The sequence below is a fragment of the Gallinula chloropus genome (genome assembly GCF_964237585.1).
Source record: "Gallinula chloropus genome assembly, chromosome: 4".
NCBI lineage: Eukaryota > Metazoa > Chordata > Aves > Gruiformes > Rallidae > Gallinula > Gallinula chloropus.
The window spans coordinates 27920656-27948260 of NC_140088.1; the positions used below are offsets into that span (position 1 = coordinate 27920656).

The following is a 27605-nucleotide window of genomic DNA, read 5'->3' on the forward strand; positions in this document are numbered from 1 at the left end:
GTTTAATATCATCCCGTGGCTGCAGTATGTTGTCCCATTTTTGGTTTATAAGCAAAGTGCTTTGTAAGTAAGCAACTTTCCTGCATCTGTTTTCAGTATCAAACTGTATTTAGTCCATTAAGTGGGCTCTTAACAGTTAGCCAAACTGTCAATAATATTCTTACACATGCCAAGGTGGTTTAGACTCCAGGCCCCACTGCAGGAGGTACTGTGGGTACCTGGTATAACATTGCATTAAAAGCTAGTGGAGCCTGGACTGTAGCAACACATTGCTCTGTGCAGAGCACTCAGGTTAAAACACTTGGGACAGCAAAAGGAGCAGAGCTGCAGCAGCTGTGTGGGGGTCAGCTTTTTCTCTGCTGAGACTCTGAAACTTGTGTAGCTGCCTGCCTCTCTAGGAAACACAGAGCCTGGTTCAAAGTCACTTGGATGTATTTGGAAAATATTACTCTGGTATAACTTTCAACTACTAAATTAGTGTACCAAAACTTTTAAATACTGCAGGGCATGCTGCAGTACCAAAATAGTCTCTTTTTGCTTTTATTGTTCCTTAGTAAGCACAAGTTTCTCAGTGGTCTTACAGACCATTGATGAGTTGCCCGTTCAAGGACAGATTTCTGGATTGTAGAGGTAAAAATAGTTTATTTAGAAATGTAATCATAAGTAAATTAACATAGATTATTCAGCTTTGAATTATAAAACAGCAGGCCATAGAACTATGATTAAAAGCTTTGATTATTTACCTGTAACCTTTTTGTAAGATTATGCTGTTTCTTGGAAGAAACACTCTTCACTATCAAGAGATTGAGGTGGGGAAAAAGTTGCCCTAATGCTGTGTGGCCTAGATTGCAATTCCATGTGGGGTTTTCTTTTTTTCCTCCTTTCATTTACATCTAAGTCTGTTACATTAACTACAGGGCTTGCCAAACTCTCAGTGACTCTTGGTTGGTTGGTTTCTGTTTGGTGGTTTTTTCCTGTGGTGAAAGCCAACATCTGAGTTAGTAGAATGAAATGTTATATATTTCCTTTACAGTTTCTTAATCTGGTAATACTGAAAATTAATAATAGCCTTTCAGATTTAGTAGACTTCTAAATTTCCCATATTGAAACATGCCTGGGTAAAAAGTTAATATCCAAAAGGATGGCTGTATCAGGTTCTAAGAGATACATGCAGAGTTGTGACTGTTGCTCAACTAATCACTGTCCTCTTGCCTTATTAATGTATTTTATCATGAGAGACTATTATTTTCGAGGAGGGATTTTTTTTTTTATAGGAAGTTTAGAGAAATAGTTGGACCATTCAGTCAGACTTACTAATAAAGCGTGTATTTCACAGTATATGATAGATGCTAAAGCTGTAACAGGCACCAGAAAGATGTTTAATTATATAGCTAAAGCCCTGCTGTTGTCATGGGTGACTGTGAATTGTCAGATTTATTTTAATTCTGGGGACAAAAACATATGATTACTGATGCCATCGGTGCCACCGTTATTCTTTATACATTGGTTGAACTGACATCTAAATGTGGTTGATGCACTTCAATTTAGTAACTGCTACCTGAAGTTCTTAGTTAATTGATGTAATAATATTTACCCATTTCAAATAACTGTTTTCCTTCTGAAATATTTTCCAGGTAAGTCAGTCATTCATTGCAAAGGTAACAAAATATTTGTAGCATTTGTACAAAAATCTAATTAAATTTGGATTGTCTTTAACAAATTCTGGTTCTGTATTGAATTTTTCTGTCTCTGTTTTGTGAAAATTTTCTTTCCAGGTAGACAATGTTATTAGCTCAGATAAATCGAGACTCTCAGGGAATGACTGAATTTTCTGGAGGAGGAATGGAGGCCCAGCATGTGACTCTTTGTCTAACAGAAGCCGTAGCTGTGCAAGGTGAACCATCAGGTTAAAATATGTCTACGTTATTCTGCCTTGTATTCAGATAAATATCATGTAATGTATTGGAAATGGAAAATCTAACAGAAGTTATTCTTACTTAACTGAGATTGACTAAATTCACTAATTTAATTCTGAAAGGAAATGAGATTTTAATTAAAATAATAGGAATGTAAATGTGCCAAAATAGGAAACACAAAATCTGGCTTTATTCTCACTACAGTTTTACTCTTTTATTACTTCTGTTTTTATCTAAGCACGTTTTAAACTAGATTGATGATCTAGAGTTGGTTTAAACTTGATGTTTTCTTACAGCTTTATTATGATTTTATGTGCTTAAAAACTTTTTCCTAAATCTCGTTTGCTCTAAAAAGATTTGTGTATATTAATGATAGGTAATAGTGTAAAAACAAAATTGTCAATACAAGTGTATTTATTGTTATTGCACTGTTGACTCTCATGATGTAATTAATATTTCTCCTAAAATGTCAGCTTTGTAATTATTTATTCAGTGACATTGTAACTTTTTCACTTATAAAAAGTAACATTCTAGCTGTCTTACTTGCAGAGCAAAATCTTGAACATATGACCCTAGTACATGTTAAAAGTTCAAAAAACAAAATGCAAGAAAGAACTATTTCCAATAATGATTTCTGAAATCAAACTTTAGGGGTTGTAACAACTTATGGAGGTGGTTAAGTTGTGATTTTTAGGGTTTGATGCTGGTAATAGTGAATATGATGTCTTTTCCTTGTTAGATGGGGACAACTTAGAAAACATGGAAGGTGTAAGTTTGCAAGCAGTTACCCTTGCTGATGGCTCCACTGCTTACATACAGCACAATTCTAAAGGTAGGTGAATGACTAGAAGCTGATTGGTATTGAAATAATTTTCCCACTTTTAACCCAGTCTTTGGACTGTAAAGTCAGGCAAAATCTGTACTATGTTTATGAAGTTCTGGTTCCAGCTTGAAATTGCTGGTATTAGAGTAGTACTATAAAATAAATATTTATTTCTGCTTTTAATAAGATGCAGATATCAAATGGAGTACATAAGTCATACAGAAGTGAGACAAGCTTTACACTTCAAACCCAAACATCAACATTTACCCTGTTGGATTAGGACATCAGGCCTTCTACATTTTTTGTTTCCCGGAATGTAAAAGCCTCTGTATAGTAATGCTCTGCTTACTATTTGCCAAACATTACTTCTCAGTCATATTTAATTTATAATCCAGAAAGCATCAACTGTGTGTTTGAACTGTGATGTGTCATGCAGAATAATTTTTAAGAATTCAAATTATGTATTTCAGATGGTAAATTAATGGATGGCCAAGTGATTCAATTAGAAGATGGTTCTGCTGCTTATGTTCAACATGTACCCATGCCTAAAAGCAGTAAGTGTAATAATACAAGAACTATATTCTACAATAATGTATTACTGGTAAATATTGATATTAAGTAATTAATGGTCATCGTAATAGCTTGATACCTTACTTCAATTGCAACAGTCATTAAGAGATCCTAGGAATTTTGTAATCCTAGGTGTTTAGTGTTTCTAACTAATGGATTTTTTCAAATCCTTGTTGAAGCTTTGCAATTCTTTCTTCTGAACAGGGGACAGCTTGCGTCTAGAAGACGGACAAGCAGTTCAGCTGGAAGATGGAACTACAGCTTTTATTCATCACACCTCAAAAGGTAACTTTTTTTTAAAGTGGGAGTTATTATTTTAGAGTTCAACAGAACTTCAGCAGTGTAAAATATGGTACTCTCTTTTAGACTATGGCGTAATTTAATGTGATTCCTAAAGTACATTACTTGTTGCTTTTACTTTGTGACATCTAGAAACTGTTGAAATGAGACTGGTTCAGCTCCCTGTTTGGGTCTTATAACAACTATAAACAGACTCAACAGTAGTTATTTCACTTTTTCTTTTTTAAGCCCAGGGATCACATCAAAGTAAGCATATGTCACGTTAGTAGATAATGTAAGGCCTTACAGATTTCAGCAACAATTGCATTGAAAATGAGAAGAGAAAGCAGGTAACAATCAATCAGTCAATCAACCCCTCTTTAGCTAAAGAATGTAGAGATTGACTTGAATTTTAAAGACGATGCTTTTGATGCCATTAGGTAGTAAGGCAGCAAATATAGCAGCTGACAGTCAAGAATGCACATACATTTATTTCAAATTATAATTCAGATTTCTATAGAAAATTATTACTTGTCTTGGAAAGAGTACTACTTCTCTACGAAAAGTGAACAAGTCTGTTTACACTAGTGTGACAAGAATTGCACTGTAGAACCAGCAATACTAAGAGGAGATAATATAATAAAGAATTTATTCCTTAAAAGTCATCCTATATTTTAGGTGTTTCTTTTGCATACTTGCATGATTCTGTTCTTAAAATGACCAGATTTACAAAGTCTAAAATCTGATTTACTGACATCAATACAACTGTTACATTATTTTACTTTTGAGTGCATAAGAAATAAAAAGCATATTTGTGTACCTGATTTCCCTAGTGAATAAAGCTAGACCAATATAAAATTGGTTTTGCACCGAGTGTGCAGAAATGAAGCTATAGGTAGTGTCTTGAAAAAAAAATTTACCAGTGCTATTCATAGTAATACTATAAGTGTTCGTATTTCTCATATACTAGCAGTTATATTTCTCATATATTTTGTACATATATATGACTTTAGGAGACTTTTCCTGAACAGCAGTAGTTCCTCACGTAAGATGTAGCTGTTGCTATTCCTTTCCTTTCCTTACACTTTGCAATATTATTTCTCAGACAGTTACGACCAGAGCGCGTTACAAGCAGTCCAGCTGGAGGATGGGACCACTGCCTACATTCACCACACCGTGCAGATGCCACAGTCAGATACCATTTTAGCCATTCAAGCTGACGGCACAGTAGCAGGTCTTCATACAGGAGATGCTGCCATTGACCCAGATACCATCAGTGCTTTGGAGCAGTATGCAGCCAAGGTATACTGACAGATGTTTTCTGCGTATCCATAATGTTTTAAAGTAGCATCACAAGGTATTAGGTAGCAAAAGCCAATTGTGATCTAAGAATTAAAATGATGATTAAGACAGCCTTCAGACTCTTAGAAGACCAAATTGTCATGACAGTGCTTCACTAGCATGAGCAGCTCCAGCGTGTAGTGTTGCATGAAAAGAACAAAAGATTGAACACTGAAATGATGTGGAGATTGATTTAGAAAGTGATTTAGAGAACTAAATAATAATTTTCTCTAAAATACAGTATTGGGAAGAAGCTTCTTGAAAGGATACTGGAAAGAAAGACAAAGTTAAATTATTCTTGTTCAGGCAGTACTGCTGGATTTTTAAAATTTTTTTTCTTGCATTAGGAAGAGTAGGTCCTGGTGTACTAAACAAGGACAATGGATGGTATGAAGTGTAAAATAGGCAATTAGACAGTTAATGAATTTGGAAAAAATGTATTTGATCTGTATTTTCAACAGTAAATTGTTGTATGATGCTCAAAATTCACATTGTCCACTTGACTGGACTTCTGTAAAATATGATGTAAGTATAATAATGGGCAGTGGAACTTGACTTTATAGTTTTGCAGTGTCCCAGTTGCTGGATGATTATCATCAGTGCTTGTTTTGCTCTGGATAAAAAAGTAGAATAAATTTTAAAATCTGTCCTCTTGTGACACTGAGAGTTGTCAAATTTTGGGTGAAGGCCAGTTAGGATAATTAAATGGCTTATAGACTATTCTTTTCATTAGGCTTCTGCCTGTTATAATTGAGAGACCTTGAGAAAGAGCCAGTCAGATTGTGTTGTGTTTGGCTATGCCTTAACATTTCATAAAATAAGAAGTTATTCAGGGTTAGTTGAGCAGTAGTGACAAGCTTTTACACATTCCTTAGAGACTATTTAATTTAGGTGAAGAAGAAACAGAAAAAAGGCAAATAAACTTGCATTTTTGTCCTATTTATCTCAACATATACTTTTTAGTTCAGTAATGTGAATGTGTTTTCTCTAGTGTACTTGTGTGTGTCTAGGAAAAATCCTATTTATTTTCTTTAAGCCTTCATCTCACAACTGTATTCTGAAAGGTGCTGCTAGAACCTGTCAGGGAAAATCAGAAGTGAGTTTCCAGGTATTGTACCTGTTTTACCTACAAAAGCAAAATTTAGCTCAATCATCCCAACCCTGCCCTCCTCTTAAAAGGAGGAATGTGGGTTTGTGATTCTGCTCTGTGTATGCTGCACAGTGAAGCAATGTATAGTTTTCATAGCAGCTGGTGCAGGAACACTGAAAAAGGTACAGGAAGGGGCAACAATGATAACCAAACATGAAATAGATGAGGTAAGCATATGATAGAATTTTATACATTTTTAAGTGGCACAAAGGAGAGTAGTGACAACTTGCTGTTTTTGCCAGTATAAGAACTGGGAAATATGAGATGAAACTCTCAGGTGACAGGTTGAAGAAAAACAAGGGAAAATACTGTATCAAACAGCACAAAGTTAAGTCACTGTTGTGCTTGTGGGATACTGTGGATGCTAATATGTCCCTGAATTCAGAGAGTAATTAGATAAATTCATAGAAGAATAATGTATCCAGGACTACTAGGTAGAAACAAGATTTCTAGTTTAGGAAGTTCCTAAGCCACAAAATACTTGGAGGTTGGAAGAGTATTTCTGAGAATGTATCACTATATGCTTGGCCTCATCCTTTAGTCTTCTCTAGCATGTGCTACTGGCTGCTGTTGGAAGCAAAATGGTGCACTAGATTGACCTTTAGTTTGACTCAGTTATAGGCGTTCTTATCTTCTTAATTAAGGCAGGCTAAAACTTTCTTTAGAATCTAAGACAGACTTTTAAGGAGGAACTCGAAGGTCTTCCTTGGAATCTTCCCTGAATTCTCTCAGTACTGCAAAGAAAAGGTTTAAAATTGGGTGTCTTGCTTTTTTTGGTAAACCTTGAAAGTTTTCTCATCTAAACTTGAAAGGGCAAAGAGAATTTTAGAGGCAGATTTGGAGAATGGTGGTTCTTCTCTGTTCCCCTGTGCTACATAACAGGCAGAAATAGCATAGATCAGTAGGCTGCCCAAGATCAGTCTAGAAACTCAGAGTGCATCTAAAGAAGACTACAGAGAAGCTCACTGAAAGTGGTGGAACACATACATTTTCATTGTCCCTTGCTTCTCCTTTAGGCATAATACTACTTGTCCACATCTTGCAGACCACATGGTAAGACCTTAGTAGTGTCCTTTTAATTCTGGGCTAAGTCAATGCCACCTTCCACTCAAATTGACCAAGGAAAAAAAGATCATTGCTCTTAGTGAACATAAAGTCAGGAGATACATAAAGGAATTGTGAAGAGGTTACGACACATGCTTCTCTTCTATAAGCTCGTTTTCCTGCAATGTCTCTGTCACTGGAAAAGTTCTGCTCCTGTGATTTGTCTATGTCTACATAAATGCACACACATTCTGTTTGGATCATTTGTTTCCAGTGGCATTGATGAACATGTAATTTCATGTCAGCAGTTCCATTCTCAAACAACAACAGGAAGTTCAGGATGATGTGATTCGAGTCTCCTTTCTGTGCAGGTTCTGCCCCCTACCTTCAAAGGTTCTGCAGGAAAAGGTCCCAAAATAGCTATTGTTTCCTTTTAAAAAAGTAGCACAAAACACTGAGAATTACCCACTCTGCAAACTCTTTTTGCAGTGTCTCTGTGATGTAAACTTACCTCTGCTTGAGTACTTTCCTCTTCACTGCTGTAGGTTGAAGTTGCCAAAAGTATTTTGCTCACAGTCATCTAGTTCAGAATGATAGTACAGTCTTACGGGACATAAACCTCTTACGGAACCAGTTCATCTTCAGTCTCCAAGTGAAATGTTGGTAGCAAATGCTTTGAGCAAGATATTTACACAACCATTAACATTCTCAGGAGCCTGATGTGACCTCCTTAGTGAAAGGGCATAAGCATACCAGCTGAGGTAGGGTTTCTGCCAGACTATTTAGGTGCATCAATCTCTGCCTTGAGTGTAATGGATGCAGAAAGTATTATGAATGCCTGTGCTCAATACAGAGGCAATTAAGGCAAGGGAAACTATATAAAGTATACTTTAAATTAGGGTTTTTTGCAGTGACTAATAAGGTAGTCATTCTTTTTAAAAATAAGCCTATGGAGCAATACACAAGTCTTTGCTTAGCTGTTGCAATTTGACTATTTCAAATTGAGATGTAACACATTGTCTTAGGTATTTTGATTCCAAAGGAGTTGTGCTGCTCAAAACAAATTCTGCTAAGCAGGGAGAGGTATCTCTAACATAAAAGTAAATGTTCTCTTTTTTTTTCTGTCAGAACTCAGTATTGTTATGTTTATTAATTTATTTGAATACTTTTGTCAGTCTATTAATTTAACATGCTTGGTTCTTGCAGTCTTTCCTATCCTGTTTTAAGACAAGTTTGAGATGCTCACTTTACCTATTCTATAATGTAGATGCTACAAGTGGTGTTTCATGTAAGCTAACATACCATAGGATAACCAGGTTTCAAGAGGGAGCTAGAGAGCTATGAATTAAGCCCTCAGGAGCTGTCTGTAACCCTCTTGTTCAGATGACTAAAAATAACCTGTAAATGTTTTTCCCGTTTAAACTTCTTTCTTCCAGGTGTCTATTGATGGAAATGACAGTGTTAGTGGCACAGGAATGATAGGTGAAAATGAACAAGATAAAAAAATGCAGGTATGTAGCCTAATACAAAATAATTAAATACATCTATTTCTTCTATCTTCTCTGCCCAGCAACAGGCATAATAGGTAGTCCTGTGTGGCCATGAATTAGGGTCTGCTGCTAGCCTTCAGGAATTTTAGGTCTCAAACCTATACAGATAAGTCACATTTCTCACTTTGTACAAGATCCTTTCACAGGATTTTAAAAACATCTTCTAATAGTTACTGTTTCCTGGGGGTTTTCTGTTAAAAGGTAATTAAAAAATATGCTGGATTTCTTAAGACTTTTCAAGCTTACTTATTTAATCAGTAAGGGTGTAAATATTTCAGAAGTTCTCTTCAGAGAATTGAGTGTGACTTTTTATAGTCCTTAAAGCAGAAGGAATGCTGACTCAATGCATTATTTTTTTCTCAAGAAAGATAATTCCAGGCATATATCTGGAACTGTTCTCTATTTGGTCACTTATTTTGATTCCACTTGCCTTATTAGAGTCTCTGACTTTTATTGTGGGTTTTGTAAGTAAGCAGTAGATAAGAGTGTTGCTCCTAGTGAACACTTAAAGAAGCAGAAAAATACTTCCATTTCTTTTATTATATTCTTGTTGTTAGTACATGGAAATACCTTTTCCATGTGAAAATATTAACTTAGAAGTTCAAAGGGCAACGGAAGGTACAGGTGCAACTTATTAAGTCTCAAGCTTTTCTTTTTTACCCAGGATCCACAAAATTATGTATGTATTTGCCTTCATAACATATGTTATTAAAGGAAAGACAAATGTAAACTTACTTTGGGCTTCAAAGAATTATGACCACCACCAAAAGAAGATAAAAACCTCTACACCTTCACATGTTCAACCAACAAAATACAAAACTGAAAAGTCACTGCATTGAAAAAGGTTTGGGTTAGATAAGGCCTCTTTTTCCTTTTATGTTTGAAGAAATAATGAAGTAGACAAAGAGGAAAAATACCTTCCAAGATAAAACGTAGTATCTGAAAGGAAAAATTTGAGGCTCACTTCTGACGGTTTCCTCAAAATTCTCTGTTCTTAATTTTTTCATACATCCATAAAATTAAATCAACAAATGTAGAGGTTTTGCATGCTTGTAGCTTGGAATAGGGATACAACTTCAACAAAATTCAAGGAAGGGTAAGATAAGATCTTGGTTGGTTTTACCTGGAAGCAAGAGCCTATTAAGTAAAATTACCTGTAACCAGTATTCAGTTACATGTTGATTTTGGCCTCAGCCCCATAATAAAGTGAATCTGGAGGTTGCTTTATTTTATGTATGGCAAGACATATGGCATATGGAAATGTGCCAACCTTATGGAACATTATATGTTCCAAACAAAAAAGTTCTGATATTTCAAAGGCATCGAGCTTAGTCTCAAATTCTGATCCCTGTAAGGTGACTTCAGTTGGCCAACTGAAGGGTCCCGAAGCTATCAATTATATATGAAAATCTTAATCGTGTTTATATCATGATTCAAGTAGATACCTACTTGTAACTCATGCTGTAATAATATGCTATTTGGGATAAAATAATCTCATATTTAAATATAGTATTAAATAAGTGTATATTTTAAAACTTAAGTACACAGGTAATAAAAGAACAGAGCAGATGTCATGCTGCTAAGCAGACATTCAAAATTGCATATGGTTAGGTTTTTCACCAAAGAAAAAAGCCTAAAACCTCTGTGATTTCCACATGTAGAAACTAAAGATGTTTGCCCACATGGATATCACACACTTTCCTTTCAAAACTGTCATACCCATCTGCTCATAGTAAGAGCAGAATCGGATGGCTGACGTTTGTATGTATACTGTATAAAACACTTCTCTGAGATCTTTGTTATCTTTGTTCTCCTGTTACCTTTCTGAACTTGAAATGCATTTGTGATTTCTTTTAAAATTAGGTAGTTTATTTTCTTAATTTTGTCCATCTAAAAGTATTTTGAAATACAAAGTTCCTCTCACCAAATTTTGCATTATTATTGAAGTGCTTTATTTGCCATGTTCTTCTGAATTTGTACCTCCTAACATCTGAATTTTTTAGTATCTTTAGAGTGTCTATCTTCTACAAACAGTAATTGTAATACTGTATCTGTCCTTGTGGAATAACAACACTAACTGAATTCTTAATAACGCTCAGGTCATACCAACTAATGTATTGTGAAGCAACACATACTTCTGCAAACAGTTGTTTAAAGAAATGCTTGTGATACTCAAATGATTTTTTTTCCTAAGTGTTCTGTTTGTTTTATTTTCCCCTCTGTCCTTTATATCAGTTTTAATATTGGTAAAATTGTATCTGGTTGTTTCATTACAGATATTATCACATGGATTATAGAACTGATTTATTTTAAATTTGGCATACTTCAGCTTTATAGCAGATCCTAGCAACTACATACATATTTTTATATGCTGAAACAACAGAGGAACACTAGCAGGTTTACTGATAGAAAAAATAAATCAGTGCTTAAGTGCAGAAACCCAAAACAAGCATCATCCTCACCATAGTTACTGTATTTAAGTGACTTCTGTGATTCATGATATTGATAAACAATAGTATTAGTAGTGGATTTCATGATTGACAAGGTTATCTTTTTCTCCATGGTTCCGGCTTTTCTGAAGTAGCAGTGGTGTGCATTTCAGTTGTTAAAAATTTGATATTCAGCTTTGCATCTTTGGTCTCAAGAACTGTCTCAAAGTAACTTGGGCCATCCTCCCTGAAGGATCTGTAGGAAAGTTTTTCTCAGTCAAATTTCTCATCTATCTGAATGAGGAATTAGAGGTCTATGTGCAGTTGCATGGCTACAGTCGTCTTGTGGTGAGGGACACATGGTGGGATAGTTCAGGTGACTGGAGTGCTGTGATGGATGGATACAGGCTCTTTAATAAAACCAGACAGAGAAGGAGAGGAGGAGGAGCTCCCCTTCATGTGAGAACATCAAGGCTGCACAGGGCTCTGCTTTGGGATTAGTGATGAGCCAGTCAAGAGCCAATGAAGATTATTTACCAAGAAGAATTAGTTGGGAAGGTGAAGGCTAGGGGCAGCCTTCAGGACTCTGCATCTTTAGAGACACTCAGAACCCATCTGAATACTGCTGTGAGCAACCTGCTGCAGCTGACCCTGCTTTAAGTAGGAGGTGTTGGACCAGAAGGTCTCCAGAGATGCCTGCCCACCTCATGTACTCTGTGAAATGTTCCTCTGACACTTCAGAATAGAATTGGATCCATGAGAAAAGGGGGCAGATTTAAATGAAGGAAAGACCTTTTAAAATAACCTCAATTACCTTGCATACAGTTCTATCAAAATATTAAAATTGGGGGGTTGCCTCTTCAATCTATATGAATGTTTCTTGCATATTATTGCATGGACAAGGCTTTGAAAGAGGTTTAAGTTGCATTGCAAAGCTTATTCTCTGTATTTTCCTGTTGTTTCATGTCAGAAAGGAGAGTATAACCTAGATCAAATTGCTCCAATTAGTTGGGTCAAAAACCATGCATCACTGACAAAGTACAAATACTTTATTTTCAAAAAGTGCTCATTATAAGTGCATTTAATTATTGTTTGGCCTTTGCATGAACTTACCTTTGAAGGTGGTCTGATTTATGTCTAATCTCCCTTAGGAACAGATCCAGCGCCGTAGATGTAATCTAAGCCTGTCTAATTTGGTCATTTTGTCACTGGGCTTATATTTCAAATTATTTTGTCTTTGTTATTTGGCTAATTAACACATGCATTTAACTTTGCTAGCTGCAAGTAAATAAGTTTTACAGTTTTTCTCACCATAACTTACTCTCTTTAGTAATTTATTTTTATAGCTTTATTGAGGACAAAGAAATACATGGCATAGCAAAGAGAGACAAACGTGAGAATCAGCTCTGACTTGACAGCAAAATAAAGTGTGTGACTTTTCTGATCCGTTGTGGTGGGATTTTAATTTTTTTTTTTTTAATTTAAGATTGTCTTGCAAGGACATGGAACCAGAGTGACTGCAAAATCTCAGCAGAGTGGAGAGAAAGCCTTTCGCTGTGATTACGACGGCTGTGGAAAACTGTACACAACAGCTCACCATCTTAAGGTGATGAGATGTAAAATGAGTTGTTACTTTGCAGGCATGACCTTTTTTTTTTTTTTTGGCATGGTTAAAAGTAAAATAAACTAATAGCCAGTTGCAATGGTGCTGCTTTGCCAAATATTTATTGGATTCATTTCACAGTAATTGGTTGTCCCAGGTGCTCAGCTATTTTGCTTAGTGTCCTAGATAGATGCAGATGTGGGATCATGGTAGGCTCCTGTATTGCCAGCTTGTAAGAAGTCTCTTGTCGGGATAGCTTCTACCAGTAGTGTCAAAGGCATTCTAAAATACAGTGTTCAAGTTATCTACCTTACATATGTGCATGATCGTGCAAAAATTCCAGTTTTGAAAGATCTTACTATAATACAAAGTCTAAACAATCCAACATTCAAAGTGAAAAGCTGGAACATTTTTCTTTACTGGTGGTAACTTCTCAGTTCCTTTCTTTGTTAAGTGAAGGAATTACTGAAATAGTAAGGGTGTAGAGCTGTTAATGTTCCAGTTTAGGCTGAGGTAATGATTTGCCGATGAGGTAAATTCCTTGCTGTGCTGCCTTGTCTGCGACAAAAGACTTTGGAGTCTGAGTAATTGACTGTGTGGATCATGTGTTAAAAACGTTGTCCTTGCTGTCAAGGTTTCATGCAATATGAGAGGAACTTTAGAAATGGTGAGTGAAGTCAAAAATCAGGTAGGGTGTGGGCTCTAAGGCATGTTTGCATACTGTCTTTAATATAGTCACATGATGGCAACTCTGTCCTTACAGAAATGCTTTTTGCAAAACTAACTGAAAAGATCAGCCTAGACCTTGGAAAGAGACATCTTTAAAAACATCATTACTGTATTTCATTTTATATCACTGTTTTAAAAAGAAGACACTTGAGTGTGAATCTTGGAGAGAGAAATAAAATAAGCTGTCTTTGAGAATGAGCTGTTGTTTCTGTGTTGAAGTAATGAGATTCAATATTTCATTAAATCTGTGTGTTGGATGTTATGACAGGTGCATGAAAGGTCACACACAGGAGACAGACCGTATCAGTGTGAACATCCTGGATGTGGCAAAGCTTTTGCAACAGGTAATCTGCAGATGACGACTCCTGCTTGTTACTGTTTGTATAAAGTAAATTTTTATATTGTCTTTTTTCAACTGCGAAGTAAAGAACTTGCCCAAAAGCCTTTATTACAGCATAGCATAGCATACAGAAAAGTCAGTCTGTTCATTTATTACTCATTCATCCTCTAGTGATTAAGAGTTGAAACATTCAACGCTTTCCCTTCCACTTCACCTGTTATGCCACAATCAGATTTTATGTTGAAAAAATAGGGCTTTCTTAACATGAAACTAATAGTATCAGTTAAATGAGGTGATAAGCTGAACCTGGTGGCAAGAGGTAAATACTGATCTTTTCCAAATTTGAAAGGAACTTTGATGGATAATGCTGGTTTAAGTGTTCTTTATTGAATATATATCAGAGTGACATTTCTCATGACGTGATGTCTACATTTTATACAGACTACTCTGTTCATAAATGATGCCCCCATGAGATGGAATTTGATCATGCAAAATGCAATTATGAAGAATAAAACATGGAGTAAAGTAAAAGATAAAAACTTTTTTCAAATTTTTTTTTACTTTGAATGTAAATCAGTATGCTTGTAAGAGTTAAACTTCTTTAAAAAAACCCTCAAGTCTTTTTAAAGTAACTTCATCTGATCTGATGCATTTAATACTGTTTCTTTGACTAGAAGCAAGCAAAAGAAAGGCTGATGAGAAAGATCAAAAGGGAAACCACCACACTTAAAGGGTTTCACCCTTTGTGTAATTACATAGTGTTTGTAAAGGGATTTCAAAACTACGGAGTGAAATATGCTCTTCTCTCCATAGACTGATTCATGGCTACAGACAGCTGTTTGTCTATTAATACCGTATTTTTGGTCAGACCAGTTGTACCACTGTAGTTCAGCAATCCTTGCCTTTGATAAAGTTCATTTTAAGTACTAGATGCTCTTGGTTTAAATATTAATAACTTTCCTGGGTTGGATCATGAAATTGAGTTTATTTTAGGTGTAAAGAATGAATTAATGCTCAGCTTGGTAGATAAGCTTTGTGTTACTAAAAACATCAAGAATAGGAATTTAAGCTGTTTTCGAGAGAATGCACTGAAACTAAAGCAGGTGTCATCTTCTTAAAAGCTGTTACTTTATTTTGTAGAAATACATCCATCACTTGTGGTTCATTTTCTAGATTGGCTGTTTCAGGGTTCTTTACTCACAGGCTTTTCACAGAAGTGCAGAAAGGAAATTCTTAAAATGCTCCTTGCAAAGCAATTTACAGAGGGACTGATCCAAAGCTCACTTCAAACTGTTAGCTTTTTGTGATGACGAGTTCCTGAAAGTAGTCTTAAAGAGAGTGTCTGTGACTGCTATCAGCTGTCACCTCTATATATATAATGTGATTCTGTTAATAATATGGCTTAAAATAATTACAGTTTATAGCCTGGGTAGCAGTAGAACCTTTACTGCTGACTTCATTAACAATCATTTTGATGACAGTAGTGATAAGAAATAAAAAGTAGATAGAATACGGAGCCTACAGTTTCCTTAGAATATAAAATGAATATTTTTCCACGCTATTCTAACTATGGTTTATGCTTCTGAAGGGAAGGAGAAGCATTATTGGAATATACTGCCTTTGTAGATGAAGGAATTTCTAAACTGTACATAGAGTTCTGCTGCTCTGTGTGGTAGAATACAGAGTTTGTGAAGAGTCAAAGAGCAAGTTTTACTCATCAGGGAGCTTCCTGATTGGAATGGCAAGCACAGCTTTTGATAGTGATGGCTAATTCTGTGTTTATACTACTATAACATCCTTTCTGATCTTCAGGGTATGGGCTAAAAAGTCATGTCCGAACACACACTGGTGAAAAGCCTTATCGTTGCACAGAAGAAAATTGCACCAAGTCATTCAAGACTTCAGGAGATCTGCAGAAGCATATCCGAACCCACACAGGTACCATTAGCACTTACTTTTTTTCCTTTAATTCACTTAGGTGGTATTTTTTTTTTCTCTTGGATCATTCTGTGACTTTTTAAATCAGCCTGTGCTTATTCTCTTTCTAAGCCCAGCGAGCTCAGCAGCATTGCAGCATGGTAAGCATTTACTGCAAACCAGCATGCTGTTCTTGGAAGAAGTGCTTGAGCACTTACACAGCTATTGGAAATGCCCTAACTTAGAGCAACGCGTTGCTTACGTTGTCTCTGAGGCACTTGGTGCCTTTACAGTTTCTCATTTGCAGCTGTAACAGAAGGAGGAATGTTTCCTCAATAATATGGCTCATCTTTTAGAGATGGCATCAGTGTTCTTAAGTTTTGCTGCTTTAAGGTAATTTGTATACAAGTCTCAAGAAGGTTGATAATTTTGAGTTTATTATCCTGATTTCTTGCAGCAGAAAAATGACCAAAAATATCAGAGACAATAACTTATTAAAACTTCCAGATGCATAAAAATTAACACCTTCTATTTTGTCTAAAAAGAAAGTAATTGGAAAGCAAAACCACAGATATTAGACATAAGTTCACTACACTCAGCAGAATTCTATGGATGTGTACACATGTAAAGCTTGCACAATGACTCCTTTGATCTTGAGATCTCAAAAAAAAATAAAGGAAAAAACCCTTAAATGATGCAGGAAGTATAATCTTACCACTTACTAACCTGTTCCATTATGTATGTTTCCTTGCCTGCTAGAACATTGACAAGTTTTTTCCACTGAACTTTCTGAATCTTAGAGAATAAAGAAGGAAAAAAAACCCACCACAAAACCCAACAAAATAATTGGCTTTTTCTGGGATGAGAAAGCGTAGAAGCTAAAAGCAGGCAAGAAAAATTATATAAACTCAAGATTACATTGAGATAATATTGCTTTCCTGGACTTCTCTATTCAAAGTCAGTCTCAGATTGGTGCTATCTTGATCTTAAATTGGTCATTGGGATGAAGACATAGAAGTGTCACCTGTTTTCAGTTCTAGAAAAGAACTGCTTGTACATCAAGTACAGACTAGGAACGGAAAGGTTTCTGTAGCATGGACAACAACTTGATGAGCTGCAGACTGTTTCCTTCCCATAGAAATTGCATGGGAATTTAATTTCTTTAACCAAATTTAGCAATCGAGACAAAAGACTTGAGCCGCCCTATGTAACCATAAACCCATTTGAACAATATTAATAATACCATCACAGGCTCCCAGCAGCCCAGGGACTGCAGTTCAGTGCTTTTTTTTTTTTTTTTCAGATTTATGAGTAGTTGCAGGAAGCCAAAGAATGAGGAGAAAAGTGTGCTAAATCTTTGTGCAGATGGGCAGGGGATGCTCATACCTTATGCAAGCTGCACCAGTGCAGCTGATGGAGGGAGTGTGGGCTCTGCCCTTTCCCATGGCCCCAAGAATTTTACGTTCCTTTATCATGTGGAGCAGAGTTAGCACTTTCTTAATCTTCTGCCTGTTTTAGCCAAAAGTGATTTTTTCCCTCTCTCTCAGTGGCAGTCCAGTCTCACTTTCTGTTGCCATCAAACGCTTGCCCCAGGTTCCTCCATGACTTCCCTAGATGTTACTCCTCTGGTACCAGAAAAGCTGGTGTGGACATTTCCTCATGGCTGCTGTAGAGTACAGCTTGAAGGTTTCTGACTTGCTTTGCATTTCTAGTTCTAGAAATCTCAAGTCCTGGAAACTGGTCTCTTTTCTAACACGTGCATTAGAAACATAAAGGCTGGCTTCACCAACCGGTCGGATGACATTCTTGCAGGCATTCTTTAAGAGCAGTTTGTTTTGGTTTCTAATGCAGGGTCTGTTGTTGGGCGGGGTTGATTCTGCAACCGTCCTCCTTTCAGGCTGATTTGAGGTCCTGCGCTGAAGCAAGGATTAGGGGAGCCATGGTAACACAACACTGAGGCGTGTGGGCTTAATACACATACACTGCTTTGGCAGGAAACTGAAAAATCTCCTTGAAACAGCTGCACTAAGGAGTGAGTTATAGCTTCTTCTGCCAAGAAGCTGCTTTGGAGTTTCATGGTGTTAAGGTCTCTATCAGGACTTTGTTTTTTATTTCTGTCTCAAAGTACTTAATGTTGTATCCGTAGTGGTAATCTGCCCACTCCTGCTCTCAGATTCTTCTCTTTGGTAAGCAGTACGGTGGGTGGGATGTACCTAGCTCTGGGAAGTGCGAAATTACAACAGGACAGTGTGACAGGATAACCCCCTTCACTTTCCTATTCTGTGTGCTTTGTTTGATAGATCTGGCAGGTCAGGTGTATTGGGGTGTTAGACAGGGGTTGATTTTATCTGCTGCTCATGGTGAAATGTTTAGGTGCAGTGATGTAAGTTCTTGTGCTTGTATTACATAAAAAAACTTATTTTAAAAATAACTTGTATTAGTCATTGCTTTGGTTTTGGAGTTTGAAACTTGAGTTTTGGGGATATCTCTTTAAAAAGTTGGTTCTTGTGTTTTTAGTGCTTTCTATAATGAGTATCCTGGTTATATGCTAAAAATCATATATAGGGTTTTATTACTTTATGAATTGCATTTGATAAATGTACAAGTGGTATGATAGCCTTGTTTTGGATAATATATGTATGAATCAGGGTGGGATAGTAAATACATATTAGAGTGTGGACAACATGAAAGCTATCCAAAGCAACTGATCTGTTTTATTCATCTAATCTAAATGCTTCATAATTTAGTTTACAGACTGTATGATTTTTCTGAATTTTCCCAGTTTTGACTGAACAGTACTACAGTGGCATGTTCATGGTATTTCTGACTGAGGGTCTCAGAGAATTAGGTAGCTTTAGATTCCTATATCTAGTCTAAGTGTAACTTGGCATTTTTATTCTTCTATAACTTTTGCATATGTACTTTTTTTTTTCCCAGGTGAAAGGCCCTTTAAATGTCCATTTGAAGGATGTGGCAGGTCATTCACAACATCTAATATTAGAAAGGTTCACATCAGAACACACACAGGCGAAAGGCCTTACTACTGTACAGAGCCAGGATGTGGAAGAGCTTTTGCCAGTGCAACTAATTATAAGAATCATGTGAGAATACACACAGGTATCTGAGTGATGTTTTGTATTTTGGAGTGGAATCTGCTTGGGGGAGTGTGTGGCATTCACCTTGTGCCTGTGGCATTCACCTGTTTTAGGGCATAGTAACTGCTTATAGTCATGTTTGTATCACCTAGCTTGTTACTTTGTTTGGGCCTGTCTCCTCTTGCCAGAGGAGAGTCAAGCAGTTAGGATTCCTGCCATTCTGTCCAGGGGAAATTAATTTTGCTTTGGACACAAAGTTCTTTAAAACAAATGCAAAACCTTGTCTTCAGTGGACATTGGGCTAAATCCTGGAGATGGTTCTGGAGCTTGCCTCCCACGTGAGCTGTTTCTTCAATAAATTACAGTAAAGCACAAGTCTGAGCTTGGCTTTGGCTCCCTGTTGAGAATCACCCTTTCATCCAAACTGTGTTTTCCTTGCTGCTGGAGTGATGGTCAAAACCTTCCTTTTATAGACCAGAGATGAAGATACCAATGTGATTGTCCCAACAGAAATAATCAGCACAAATTTGAAGGTTCTAAAATGTAAACGCCAGTGATAGCCATATCATCTTGGTAGCCTTACATATTTTATAGAAGCCCAGCAAGTTTTATAGAGGTACATTTTGTATCTCAGATAATATTTTTAGTTTATATTGTGATTTGGATATTTGTTTCATTGGCTTTCAAATTAAAGGTGTTTTTATATGAAACCATAATTGCTTAAACATATGCTTTCCATAGATTTCTCCAGAGCTAAGGAATAGTATATGAACATAACTGATCACTGATGAAAAGTATGGGGCTTCCAGTAATAAAAGAACAAAATTCTCTTTACAGTGCCAAACAGACATGGCAGCTTTCAGGGTGTATCATTCTATCTTCATCAGAAAGGTGTTTTAGATAGAATGACAGGGAGAAAAAAAGAGGTTTTTAAAAACAGGCAGAGTGTACACTGATGAACATTGTGAGTTTGAGTTTCACTGTTGCCTTTGAAATTAAAGTATGGTGTGAAAAGAGGGTGTGTCACTAAACATCATTGGTGGACAATTTTGTCTGATTTTTCCCTACAGGGGAGAAGCCCTACGTCTGTACAGTTCCTGGTTGTGATAAACGTTTTACAGAGTATTCCAGTTTATACAAACATCATGTTGTACATACTCATTCCAAACCATATAACTGTAATCACTGTGGGAAAACATACAAGCAGATTTCTACACTCGCTATGCACAAGCGGACAGCACACAATGACACTGAGCCCATTGAAGAAGAACAAGAGGCTTTTTTTGAGCCACCTCCAGGTTAGAGTTACAGTCTTTGAATCTCTTGTAAACATAAAAAACGGGCTGGATAATATTTTGCTGGTTTTGTAATACCATGGAAATAAAAGCACAGATAACAATCTGAAGTACTTAATAAAGTTATTTAATTTCTTTGTAGGAAACTGAGAGACTAATTGACCAGATCATAAACTCATTTATAGTAGTCCTAGGGATAACAGGGAAATTTGAGTTGTAGTCTCAGCAAACCTGTTTATAAACATGAATATGGGAAGGGCCCTACAAATTGAAAATGTTTATGCTCACAACCTACTGGATTTTTCTTAAGGTTTTTTCAAAGAATATGTATAACACCATGGTTGGTGATGGCATTTTGTGCAGGAGTAAAGTGCCTCAAGAAAATGAGAATCAGTCTTTGCAGCACCCTTATGCTGCGCTAGTTTTGCTGTGGTTAATAGCAGTTTTCTGTAAACTGCCCTAAAGACAAAGATGAAAATAAGCTCATGTGCTGCACTACTCCTTCAAGTGCTTTTCCTGATATTGTGAGTCTTGAAGACCTCTGACTGTAGAAGGTCAGGCTGAAGGAACTACTGCTATAGGAGATAACACTTGTCAGATTGTGATTTTTAAATGTGACTGAAGATAGGGAATACGTGTGCAAACTGGTTTGGTCAGAAAAGCTGTTTTACTACATGAAGTTGGGAAGCTGCAGTGAATGGCTCAAGCAGATTTGCTATAGCCTAATTCCTTCTTTTAAGAGAATGATAAGATTCATTTGCTGAGGGTTAAACATTTATTAAGACAATGAACTTAGTGAAATCTTCACACAGAGGCGTTGCTGTGTTCTTCTGTATGTTTGTTAATTAATAACTTTTAAAAATCTGGTGACTGTGTTTGCATGGAGCCTCTTATAATGCAGAGGTTAACATTTAATGAATGAATTAGAAATGTGTGTCACTTAATATTTGCTTAGAAACTAAATGTATATTTTCTTTATGTGTTTTATCTGTGTGTGTTAAACCTCATTGCTAAAAGATTATACCCCATGTTCCCAAAACAACAGCCTCTCTGACTCTTTTTGTATCTTTCCTCCTTTTATTTTTTCATCATTTCACTAGAATTTTTCCGTTGGAGCGTTTAAAACCTTCAAACCAGGCTGTCACTTAATCCTTGTAATTTGCTTTCCTGGCAGTATTTTGAGTATATAAATTATCCTCCTCTTTGTGTCAAACAGGGCAAGGTGAAGACGTTCTCAAAGGCTCCCAGATAACCTATGTGACAGGTGTAGAGGGAGAAGATGTAATTTCTGCACAGGTTGCTACAGTTACTCAGTCAGGATTAGGTCAACAAGTAGCACTAATATCCCAGGATGGAACCCAACATGTAAGTAAACACAGTGTGAAAGCACTGACAAAACTATGTTGAGAAATGAGGCAGCTGCTTGCAGATATTCCACATGCTTTCTGAAATCAGTTAGGATTCTTGATAAATACATGTGGATTTCTTAAGGAAAGAAGCTTCTTTGAAGCTGGGTCAGAATATTTTTAGGGTTGGGCCTGCTGTGAAATACTTAAATTAAACCACATATTCTGACATCTGAAACTGTATTAATACCAAGATAGGCTTTTGGGTGGGTTGTGGGACTTTTTGACTAGTCTTGTTATCTTTGTTACTCTTAAAGTAGGTACGGGCTGTTTTAATGATTGTGACATATAAAGCCTAGTTTCTGAGGTTCCTCAGAATTCCAATTATTCTATTAACATCTGGTGGTCATCTTCACTGTTGTCTTGTCTGCACACTTTTTGGGGTGGGACATCTCTCTACTCCAGGTGCCAGCTTTACAAGCTGTTTGGTAGTGTGCAGTTCTTACCATTTCTAACATAAACAGTGAGATAAGGGATGCTTTGCTACTACTGCCACTTGAAAATTCCTATGGATATATATTGTTTAGGATACCTACTGGATATCTATTTTTTAAGGATTTCATTGGAAGGGCATTTCAACACAACTCTTGTTTAGCTATGGCAATATGGGGAGGAAAATTTCTGTCTCAGCTGGAAAGGTAACTGAAATATCAGTAGCAAATGAAAGATGTTTTCTAAATTCAAATTGGAAATGAGATATTGGAGGGGGCTGTTATATTACTAGCCCTGAAAATTGCAGCAGTACTAAATAACTGGCATTTTTACCCTCTGAAATGAAGGCCTGCAGAAGCCTTGACATGGAGTTCTCACATTTATTTAAACTATCCTTCAGCTTGACTTTAGTTCTGGGATGTTTTACTACCTTGTAAATCAGACATCAAATCATGTATCTGATGCCCTAATGCATTTATACTGGAGACATCAGTAATTTATATCATTAATTCTTTATGAATTGTTTATTTGTGGTTTAAATTCTAAGCTCTCATCGGCCTCTTCAGTATTTCCATTAAGATAAAAGTATGTCAGGTGGTACCTCCTTGAGTCACATTGTCCGTTGTCTAAGACACATGCATAGATAGTCTATCATGCAATTACTTGGGATGTGATCTCATTAACATAGAGTTGTAGACTCTGGGGGCAAGTGTGTATACTCTTCTTACTGAGCACTGTGATTTTATTTCTGTAAACAGATAAGTGTGTCTAAAAGGTCATAGAACATTAGATCCCAGTCAGTAAGATGAATGTGATGAGGGCTCTTTGTCCAAGAAAGGGACTTGACCAAAAGGTGATTCTCAAGGAGTGCATGAGCATGCCTGTCAGGAAATGGAGTAATAGCTCCTACATCTTTTGACTGATTTGTTACTTGTGATCATGGCTTAAATTACTTTTTCCCCACTTTATGAACAAGTTGCCTCTTTGTTCTGGATTGCTACACATTCTGTTTCAAATGAAGAAGCTGAACTAGTAAGAGTATTCCTGCTGAATCAGCTAGAGAAGATTTGTTTGATGAATGCTGATATATTTCAAATGACTATCATAATTTTTTTTTTCAAACCTTATTTAAAACCATGTTGCCAAAAGCTTAAGACTCAGGTATGACTTGAGCAGCAATCAAACTTCCTTTTTTTACTTCAGGAATTACTTTGTGTTTCAGGTCAACATATCCCAGGCAGATATGCAGGCCATTGGCAATACTATCACTATGGTAACACAAGATGGCACCACCATCACGGTCCCTGCCCATGATGCTGTCATCTCTTCAGCAGGAACGCATTCCGTGGCGATGGTTACTGCAGAAGGCACCGAAGGACAGCAGGTAAGATATCCTTTGTGTGTGTGTGATCTTCCTTCACAAAATGGTACAGAATAGGCACCCAAGCCATGGTTCTGTCATTGGTGTAGATTTATCCAAGGGAAGCAGTTTGCAACACCTGGCCATAATGTTCCCCTCATGAGAGTATGATGTGTTCTTCTCCACATCAACATACAGCAGAATACCTGAAAAACAACTGGGCACCAATTAAAAAATTCTGAAGTACCAGCCTGGTAATTAATTTAGGTGTATGTAAAAGACAACCGAGAGAGTTGTCTTCAGCTTTCCTGGGCTGAGAGAGTTGGGGTTGTTTAACACAGAGAAAAGAAGGCTCAGCACAGACCTTATAGCATCCTACCAGCACCTGAAGGGGAGCTGCAGGAAAACTGGTGAAGGACTGTTTGTAAGAGCATGTAGCGATAGGACGAGGGGTAATGGTTTTGAACTAGAGCAGGGTGGGTTTAGATTAGACGTTAGGAAGAAGTTTTTCACTATGAGGGTGGTGAAACACTGGAACATGTTGCCCAGAGAGGTGGTGGAGGCCCCATCCCTGGAGGCATTTAAGATCAGGCTTGGTGAAGCTCAGTGTAACCTGATCTAGTTAAAGGTGCCCCTGCTTACTGCAGGGGGGTTGGACTAGATGGCCTTTAAAGGTTCCTTTCAATCTAACACATTCTATGATTCTAAGGCCTAGAAATGCTAAATTTTTTCCCCCAAAGTCACATGGTAAATAAGTGGCAGAGAATCCAATACAAAGTGTAACTTTATCACATACTGTTCTGGAACTGCAATTTATTTGGCAGATAGGAAACATTTGTGTAAGTATGTATTAGCAGGATTTTATTTAATACACAAATACAATAGCTAACTTTTTAAGTAGAAATGCAGTGATATAGTTTCAAATCTTTAAGCTAAAATGCATTCCACAGTTCTAAAACTGTGCTGTGTGGAAGATACTTATTAGTTGCTGAGCTCTGTAGGTATAAATAATCACAGGTTTATGGGCACATTTATGGAACTTTTGTGCAGCTTTGATATTTATGTTTTGGGAACTAGTAGATACAGTGAGAGCAACCTTTCTTAAAAATACATCTTTTGGACAATAAAATTATGCTTATGAACAATCACAGCTTTGAATTTAACTTTAATTTTTAAGATAACCATTGTGTGAGATCAGTATTGGTAACAAGTCTGTCATCCAGTTGATTCTCTTCCTTTGGTCTTGAAGGTTGCTATTGTGGCTCAAGACTTAGCAGCATTTCATACTGCCTCATCTGAAATGGGACATCAGCAACATGGGCACCACTTAGTGACTACAGAAACTAGGCCTGTTACATTGTTGGCTACATCCAATGGAACACAAATTGCAGTACAGGTAAGATGGAGTGTTTCTTACATCTAGAGCTAGAAGCTCCTAGTCATGTAATAAAATGATTTGAATAAGCTTGGCTCCTTTGAAAATATAGTTCGTAACCATAAGATATCTCATATTTTAAATATTATATAGTGTTAGGAAGAAGAATAATAAGCACCTGATTTTCAGAATCCACCTGTAGAATTTCCGAAAAAGGGGGGACATTAGAGGAGGGCCAAACTTCAGGTCAGCTAAACTGTTCATGGTGTCACAGGTTTTCAGTAGAAAAGCATTTTCATGCATCCTTCACCATTATGTATAGAGGGGTGTGTGTGTGTGTGTGTGTGTGTGTGTGTGTGTATATACAAAAAGCCAAACTCTCAAGGGTAAATTGCTATGAAATACGTATGTTACTTGACCCTTGTAATGCTAACAGTGAAAACATGTAAATAGTTATATAGAAAGCAGTGTATCCTTTGAATTAAAGGAAAACATATGCACTCTCTGCACATGCCTCTCTTATTACCAGCAGTGAAGCTTTTGGTGAAGGATATTAATTAAATTTAAAATAAACAATACAAATAGAAGAGACAGAATTCACAATTAAAATATTGATTCTTATGGAGTTGTTGATTGTTTCTCTTTAGCAGTACCAAAGGACAAAATCATGTGCTTTCTAAATACTGACAAGGACAGTATAGCCTGATAGCCAGACTGAAGTCCTAAGGAGCTGCTAGCAGAGCTCCTCTTAATTTGAGTGGCTCCGGAATGTGATATCCAAGGACTGTAAAAACAAGTAACAAGCAGTAATTGGAACTATCCGACCTGCCAGATAATCTGATTTTACTTTCCACACTTGTACCTCTTTCTCTTTAGTGAATAGGTAATGGCCAGCTCTACTTTCTTGTTAGGTTGGGGTTATCATCAGCATTCCCATCATTGAATGTAGGTGCATGCTGTATGTATTATAAAAATCCATAGATTCTTTCCCAAAATTGCGTTCAGTTGTCTTTATTCAGGGTTGGTTGATGTCGATTTGGTCAGTGCCAGGTACATCCATGGCCTTGTAGTTGCAAGTATAAGATAATTTCCTCTAAACTACTGTAGAGTTGAACACTGTCATTGTGACTTTTTTTTTATACAGTCGTGACTCCGCAATAAGTATGTGTGTTTTATATAAATATTCATGTCACATGGTGTTCCAAAAAGCTGATTTTCTGCAAGGGAGTTAAGAAAAATAATGATGTTTGTTTGCTTTAGCAGTGTTAAAATATCATTCAACAGTCACCACGGCTTTTGAAAGCCTTATCTTAGCTTTGTTATATCTGCTAAGTTGAAATATCATCTACTTTGTGTGTCATGAAATGTGTTTACTGTGCAGCAATTCTTTGAAGAAAATTTATAGGGTAGATACATAGAAACTCAGTTTAATCTGCAATTGGAAGTTATCTTAATTGTCATGCTGATTAGATAGCTGCTAGTATATATTATACCCAGAAGAGAAGCGTCGATACTGATCATGCGTAGTTGTGCTAAAACATTGATCCATGTCTAGATATGTGGTTTCATCTTTAATTTTGTTTTCACACATTTGTATCCACATATAGCATTTGTGATTTATGTGTGTCTAAATGCATTTGTTTCAGCTTGGAGAACAACAGTCTCTGGAAGAAGCCATTAGAATAGCCTCCAGAATACAACAGGGTGAAACACCAGGGATTGATGATTAACTTCTAAAACTGCTACCAGAACAATAGAGTGAAAGGTATTTTATTTTCAATCAACAAAGGTCCATGCCAGCAGCAACCTATAAAAACTTTGAAGTTCCGCGCTCACCTATACTGTGTACACATTTTATGCAAGAGCGAAGAACACTTTGTAAGTTTTGTGTACATAACCCTTGGAATGGACTGACATCATCTACTTTCAACCGTTGTATATTCAAGAATATGGAATTAGGACTATATGGTAAATTTTCCTTGTTATCCTTTCATCAGGCTTGAGACTGGTCTACAAGCAAGTGAGAAATTAAACTGAAGTATTGGAATTAATTCTTAATGTCATGTACAAATAATGAAGGCGTTACTGAAGATTTTAAATGTTTAAAGTACTATTAAAAATCATCGTTTCAGGAACCCTTACAAATAATAAAGATGACAAAGCCTTTTAAATAGCATTCTGTAAATGGAAAAGTCGTCAATTTTGAGCCTACTATAAATCTTTTGTGTTTTGATTTGTTACATACAGATTTGAATACGCTTTAGGTTGTCCACCCCATCTCATTTGTTGTAAATACAGACTGTTAATGCTGGAAGTGCTAATTATATTATCTTTAAATTGGATAATGTACAAAGGAGAAGCTTTGGTTGTTCAATATTAAAGGAAGTAAATCTAATGATTTTGTTTCTTTACATATTTTACTTAAGATGTTACTGTCAAATTTATTATGCAATAAAATATAGCAAGATTGTATTGTCTAGATAGGATGCTATTGTCGTGTGATGTACTGTTTTACTTTTTAATGAAACTGAAGTTCAAATTATTTATTTACGGCCTTGTATAAATTTTTCCAAAGTTTATTTATCATAAACTTAAATTTTTGACATAACTGATTTTGACCAGATTCCACTATAGTGTATTAAGTAATTAGTGTTCGTAGTTATTTTAACCATTCTAAAACACTACAGGACTTATTAAAATAGTAATTACTTTTTTGTCAAAATCAATTGACTAAACTACCTGTTTTTCAAGAGGAATATTTTCAAATCGTGCATTTGCAGCATAAGTACGAGTACTAATAGTCTATTTTCAACAGTTCCGAGTGCCTGCTGCTACCATTCAGTACCTAGGATGTGCTGATAATCAGTGCTTTTGAAAATCAGGACACGAGTTACTAAAAAAGGGATTAATTAATAGTGATGTAAGTACAATGCTCCTCTCCGCCTATCTTT

At 36.4% G+C, this 27605-nt stretch overlaps 1 protein-coding gene across 3 annotated transcripts; it reads left to right on the forward strand.

The window, feature by feature from the left end:
• Nucleotides 1-1782: 1782 nt before the first annotated feature.
• Nucleotides 1783-27420, forward strand: ZNF143 (zinc finger protein 143; the record flags this gene model as incomplete). 3 transcript variants are annotated; one of them, XM_084262726.1, is made up of 15 exons in its annotated part: nt 1783-1894; nt 2656-2748; nt 3210-3299; nt 3514-3594; nt 4694-4890; nt 8560-8634; nt 12589-12708; nt 13703-13778; nt 15587-15712; nt 18629-18808; nt 19857-20084; nt 21298-21446; nt 23142-23303; nt 24529-24675; nt 26301-27420. In XM_084262726.1, the coding sequence occupies 15 exons, from the start codon at nt 1783-1785 to the stop codon at nt 26382-26384; spliced, it is 1920 nt and encodes a 639-aa protein (XP_084118852.1). In that variant the 3' UTR covers nt 26385-27420. The 3 variants fall into 3 exon arrangements, with proteins under 3 accessions (XP_084118852.1, XP_084118853.1, XP_084118854.1); XM_084262727.1 differs by having other exon boundaries at nt 3210-3293; XM_084262728.1 differs by lacking the exon at nt 2656-2748.
• Between the last annotated feature and the right edge of the window lie 185 nt (nt 27421-27605).